This window comes from Elephantulus edwardii, unplaced genomic scaffold (genome assembly GCF_000299155.1).
Source record: "Elephantulus edwardii isolate Elephantulus edwardi_28Jun2011 unplaced genomic scaffold, EleEdw1.0 scaffold00176, whole genome shotgun sequence".
In the NCBI taxonomy this organism is placed as follows: Eukaryota; Metazoa; Chordata; class Mammalia; order Macroscelidea; family Macroscelididae; genus Elephantulus; species Elephantulus edwardii.
The window spans coordinates 4,041,368-4,047,665 of NW_006399926.1; the positions used below are offsets into that span (position 1 = coordinate 4,041,368).

General features: G+C 45.3%; 1 protein-coding gene across 1 annotated transcript in view; it reads right to left on the reverse strand.

Annotated features, from left to right (window-relative positions):
- The window catches only part of IL6R (interleukin 6 receptor), a 68,365-nt gene that overhangs the window by 28,015 nt on the left and 34,052 nt on the right, over positions 1-6,298 (reverse strand). The window contains exon 2 of the mRNA XM_006895923.1: positions 725-961. Coding sequence (XP_006895985.1) covers positions 725-961 — 237 coding nt within the window. The remainder of the gene's footprint in view (positions 1-724; positions 962-6,298) is intronic.

The window sequence follows — 6,298 nt, forward strand, 5'->3', positions numbered from 1 at the left end:
AAAAGGAAAGGGAATCTTGAGACTCTGGAGTCACATGGATCTGACTATGTGGTCTTGAATAAGTCCTAGTCCCTCTTCAGTTTCTCTTATTATAATAACACTGCTGTCTCCCATGGATCATTGGGAGAACTACAGAAGGTATCAAGAAAGTGCTTAGCACAAAGCCTGGCACATGGGGCATCCCACATCCATGAAGCCTTTCTCCTGCCCCTTCATCTAGATATGAGAGCCTAAGAACCTGCTCTAAAAATGAGAATACCGAATGTGAGAGCTTAGTGTATGCAGAGTACAGTTATAAGCATCACGTGTATGTGTGTGTGTGTGTACATACAAACACAGCTGGTATATACAAACTTGTCCATTTGACCTTTTTTGGCCATTCTGAGGTTAAGGAATAACATTAATCTCATTTCAGTGAAGGAATCTGAAGGACAGAAAAGTTAAATTGTATGTGAGGGAGGATGCAAGCCCAGGTCTCCTGGCTCCAGGCCCCACCTGTTAACCTAACCATCAACTAACAGATCAGCTGTGGAGCTCCTCACCAGCAATCTCCACCAGCAACTTGCTAACAGATATCAGCAGGCTTTTCCCTGAAACCCTTGGGTCAGGAAAATAATGGGAGTATAAAGGGTCAGGCAGGGAATTTCTGGAATTCACAGGGTGTTTTATATAGGCGCTGGAGCCCCCGGAAGCTGTCTCCCAGGGCTCTGAGGACACCACTCACCCTCCACCAGCAGGCACACAGTCCCCGCTGACTGGCCATCTTGGTAGCAGGAATAGTTTCCAGAGTGACTGGGCTGCACTGAACTCAGAAGCAGACTGCTCCCCACGCTGGCCCATCTGCCACGAGCCAAATTCTTGAGCAACCAGCGGACGGTGCCGTTGCTTCCTGGTTTCACGCCTGGGCAGGTCAGCGTAACATTGGCCCCTGGCAGGCTTGTCAGCACATCACTTCGGACATCTGGGAATGAGAAGATACATTCCATAAGCCCACCAGAGTAGACTTCATTTGATTTTGAGAAACCACTACAGGCCTCAGCATTAAGCATCTCTCAAGTCTATCCACTCTTCACTACCCCACAGGCACGCCCTGGTCTAGGCCACCAGCACCTCCTCCTGCATCACAGCAAGAGCCTCCCAGCCCAGCCCAGCCCAGCTCTGTCTGCCCAGAGTGAACCTTCTAAAGAAATGATAAGGCCACCAACTACCTTGGTAAGAAACCCTTCAGAACATGCTGCCATTCATTGGATGGTCCACCAGGCTTTACAGACCTTTATGACTTCATCTCTTCCCATTTCACCTTAGAAGGATTCACCTCCTCACTTCACCTTAGAAGAGGGGTGGGTCTCCCCCCAGGCTCTCACAGTCAGGATCCTTCATCCATCCCCATCCTAAAGCCTATTTCAGATCTCCGCCTAAATCTCTCTCCTCCAAGGCCTTCCCTACTCCTGAAATTCAATTAACCTAAAGCCAAACCTATGGACTTAGAGTCAGATCTCAGAGCTCTATCAGGTTTCTGAGGCTGTAAATATTTATGAGAGGTGACAGCCCATTTTCTTCCTCAGAGCAGCTGATGTTTTTGAACTGCTGACCTTTCAGCTAGCAGCTCGATATGTTCTGTGCATATGCCACCAGAGTTCCTTCTTTATTAGGCCTTTATTGAACGCTGCATCCCCATCAGATCATTCACCATGCATTGCTGTAAAGTGAGTAATTCATATCTGACTCGCCCTCAAGACCCTAAGAATCATGAAAATAGAGATGCGAGGGGTTTTTCCCTCCATCATATTCCAGTGCTGGAACATTGCCCAGCACATCACAGTGGTCCATCCGATGGATGTGTGAATGAAGGTACGCACATGTGAATTAATATCACGTACCAGGTGAGACCCACAGGTACACAAGAAGCCTCAGTTACAGGACCTTCCTGGTAGGACTGTCCATTTTACAGAAGGTAAATGAGATAAAAAGGCACAGACTTGCCCCAAATCACCAAGACAGCTGCAGAGGTAAGATGCAAAAAAGGCCTTCTCATGCCCTCTTCAGTGTGTACTGATTTACCGTCACCATTTGTAAATGGAGCGGGTGCAACATGGGGATAACCGAGCCTGACTTCTACTTGCTTCATGAAGAGGAACTGTCCCCATTAATAATGTCCATAGCACCACCCAAATAGCTACATAGTCAGACATACCACCCCCCATGCTCCTGTACCTATTTTTACCAATCATTGGGTCCAAGGTTCATTGCAAGACTCACAGACTTTACTCACAGTAGCTTATTAGGGAAATAGGTTGGAGAGTAAGGGAGGCAAATAATATCTCACAATGCAAGTCCAGGTTTAGTCCAGCAGTCCCTAGCCAGATTAACAAGACATAATTCCTCAACTAGTGAAAAGTCCAGTTCAGTTCAACAGCATAAATGCAAGAGACCTCTAGTTTACTCAATCATCTAGCAAACTTTATCTTAAGGCAGTTATAAGTCATCTTTTCCTTGAATTATCCATAAAGCAAAATCTTTAACTATGGCCTTTATCTCTAGGGTTCTTCTGGTTACACCTTGCTACAGTCTTTTCCCAGCAGTGCCACAGTTTCTTCACTATTTCTCCATCACCATCACTGCCGCTTTTCAGTGTGGAAAATGCCCTTTTATATTGGCCCCACAGCTGTTGATGATTTCCAAGACCATGTGTCCACAATTAAGGTGGCTGGAGACAATGCTCTCCCCCTCCCCGACAAACAGGGGTTACCACAGTGGCTAGAAATGCCAATTTTCAAGAGGTCTGACACTCTACCATTTAGACAATGATATTTTTATCCTAGGGACCAAATTGGAAGGTAAAAAACTGCTCTTCTCAAACCCTGAAATAAAAGTGTGTAGAGAAAAAAAAAAGTGTTCCATGGGCAAAGAACGGGCAACCTCCTCCCGTGTTATTAACTGCCTCTGAAAACCCACTGGAGGGTCAGCTATGGGTTGGTTCTGACTCGATGATACACAATAAAACAACAATAACAACACTACTCAAAGAAAAGGAGGTTGAAGATGCAATAATGTAGTGGGTTTACTGTTCAAAATGGCTTTCATAGCCCTCTGACTTTGACTTTCCCACATGGGTGGTGGCAGCATGCACACCAAGTTTGTAGACTGTTAAAAAGGGGATTAATCAATCATGACATCCCTCGGGTTTAAAGAGAGCGGGTCCAAAAACAAATAAAGAGAGCAGGTCCAATGGCAAAAAAAAAGGAACTTGCTACTTGCAAGAAAGAATTAAGAAGTCCCATGTGAATCCATTTGAGCCAATATTCCTGCGCCAGTCAGACTGGGACTTAGGTGAGATCAGCAGCAGAGAGCCAAGGACTAACATGAGACAGAATTCACCCGACATGGCCACCCCACAGAGCCAGAGCCAAGGGCCTGCGTCCAAGCTTGCTGGAAGAGATGCCTTAACTGGCAGGACTAAGAGCTTTACAACACTGGCCTGAAGCCTGAGGCTGAAGTGAGCCTGTGGGCACCCGTAAACAGCTGTCTTGACTAAAGAACTGTATCCTATTTTCAACCTGTTTAATTTCCTAATAAACCCCACAATTGTAAGTTTGATCTGTGTGGCCACTGCAATGGATTCACAGACCCAGGAGCAGAGCAGCAAGAGCTTTGGGAGGGAGGGCTGGTCTTGTAATTGGTAGAAGCAGGTGCTGAGAGCCTGGGGGTGTCTGACCTCACAGGGATCCGTTTTGTGTCGTGGACAGTGAGTGTTCTCCCTTGTGGAGTTAGTGGCTGCATTCTTTCTACAGAATCAAAGAAATCCTTTGGTATTTTTTGCTTTGCTTTGCTTTGCTTTGTTTTGTTTTGTTTGTGAATACAGGTCTTAGAGTTATAGATTCTAATATATGAGGAAATGTCGCAGAAGAAATCTAGTGATCTGCTCCTGAAAAGACACAGCTTTGAAAACGCTATAGAGCAGTTCCACTCTGCACACATCGGGTCACTACGAGTCAGGTTAGTCCAGCCACCTCAGACTGAAGTATTAACCAACTGCTTAAATCAGTTTGACTAGCTGAGGGAACTGAGGCCAAGGAATACATCCAGTTTTCATGTTAAACACACTTGGTGTGCTTGTGTAAACCGTTCACTATCAAGAAGGAGCAAAACATCTGGCCAAAGATTTCAGAATGGCCCAGCAGCTGCCTGTACCCTGACCTCATCCTCCTCCTGCTGTGCTCCTGACACCAGAGGACAAGCTCATGTGTGTGTCTCTCTCAAGCATTCCTCTTTGGGAGGAGGCGTTCTTAGCTCATCCTTGGCAGACTGTCTCCTTGTCATAGATTGAACTGTGTCCCTGAAAAATATGTGACAACTTGGCTGCACCATGATTCTCAGCGGTTTGGCAGTTAAGTAGTGATGTACTCACTCCCCGTGATATGACCAGTCAATCAGTTACAAGGAGACCATGGTGGTATCTAAGGCTTTAACTCAGTCCATAGCTCCCTGATTTTAGAAGTTCTCCTGAGGTGTGGCCTGCATCACTTTTTATCTTACAAGAGATAAAAGGAGAAAGTGAGGAGAAATAGAAGTATCTCTCTGTGGTGTTAAAAGTTTAGCATTCTAAATGTCTATCCTAGCCAATAATTGCTTATTGTATTAAGGAGAGAGGGTTAGGGTGAGAGACAATCCCCACCCTACTAGAGGCTTATATAAGCTCCTGGAGCCTCATTGCAGCTCTCTGTTGGGATACTCACTTTCCGGATACACTGCAACTGACAGTCAACAACACTGACTAGTCTCTGCAAAACCAGCCTGTACACCTACAGTCATGTAAGTCATTCCTCTGATGGGTCTGAGTCTCTGGGACCTTCCAGTGAATCACCAAACCCAAAAGACATAGAAGAGTGAGAGAGCAGAACAAAAGATGGAGTACTGACATCAGAAATCATGGAGTTATACAGCAAATCAAGCATTTGGAACAATGTTAAGTTGGCACTTCTTACAACTGGTTTGTTACTAATCTTAGCAGAACAAATTCTGAATACCACCACCGACCAACAAGAAGGAAGTGCAGAGCCAGGGTTCCTACACTGAGAACCTCCTCGACCCAGAGGAAGAGTGATGGCAAGGCACATGGTGATCTCCAAGGAATGCCGGGACCACAGATACTTGAAGGCGGCAAGGACCTTCCCAGAGCTGCCAAAGAAAGAAAAGTTCCCACTGGAGCTGAGGCCTTGAATGTAAACTTCTAGCTTCCTAAGTTTTGAGAGAATACATTTGCTCATTAAAGTCATCCACTTGTGCTATTTCTGTTACACAAGCACTCGACAACTAAAACTTTATCTCCCTCTCACCTCATCCAGGCCACTGTCAGGGAGGAGGAACTAAAGCCAAAATCCTCCCAAAGTTGGAGAGTGGCTGTCCAGACTGGCCGCCGTCCAGGGACACAAACAAAGGAATAGAGACATCTTCTAGCCTGCAACAACCCTGTCTGCCACTCAGCCTCCTGTCAGTATCTTTCTCTCCTGACCACTTGGTGCCAGCATCCTCCACCTTAGTATGTTCTGCCAGAACCGTCACTAGGAGTGTGTGGGAGCTACAGACCACATTGGGGACACTGTGAATGCATGGGATGACAAAATGACTGAGCAAAAATCTTTTATGCTCATCAGAAATGTATTCTTTTTAAAAGTAAACCAAACCTCCATTTTTCATAAGCCCTGTTACACATACACCTGCAAAGCTAAAACGCTACACTAACTTACTTTTTTAATCTTCCAATGCATTCTCTATCTTACATACTTTGGGCATGTGGTAAAGAGGGGCCAGTCCTTAGAGAAGGAGGCTCTCAATGAGATGGATTGTCCTAGTGGCTGCAGCAATGGGCTCAAGTGTGTCAGAGATGATAAGGATGACGCAGGATAGGGCAGGTTTCAGATCTGTTGTTCATAGGGTCTCTATGAGTCACGTAGACTTGAAGGCAGCTAACAGCAATGCATTGTAGCCAGAGCTATCATTGCAACCAAATTACAATGACACATGGAATCCTGGGGCTTTGCTTGCACACTACAAGCACTGTTTTTTTTCATTGCTGCCAGTATTTTTATAGTTGCAGATTTTGCTGAATCTTCTCATGTTGTAGTTACAAATATTGTGGTCATTAGAATTTATCAACCTATGCCAATAATGGGTGACTGGAATGCAAAAGTTGGGAACAGAGAAGAAGAATCAGTAGTTGGAAAACATGGGCTTGGTGACAGGAATGAAGCTGGAGATAGAATGATTGAATTTTGTACAATCAATGACTTATTCATTG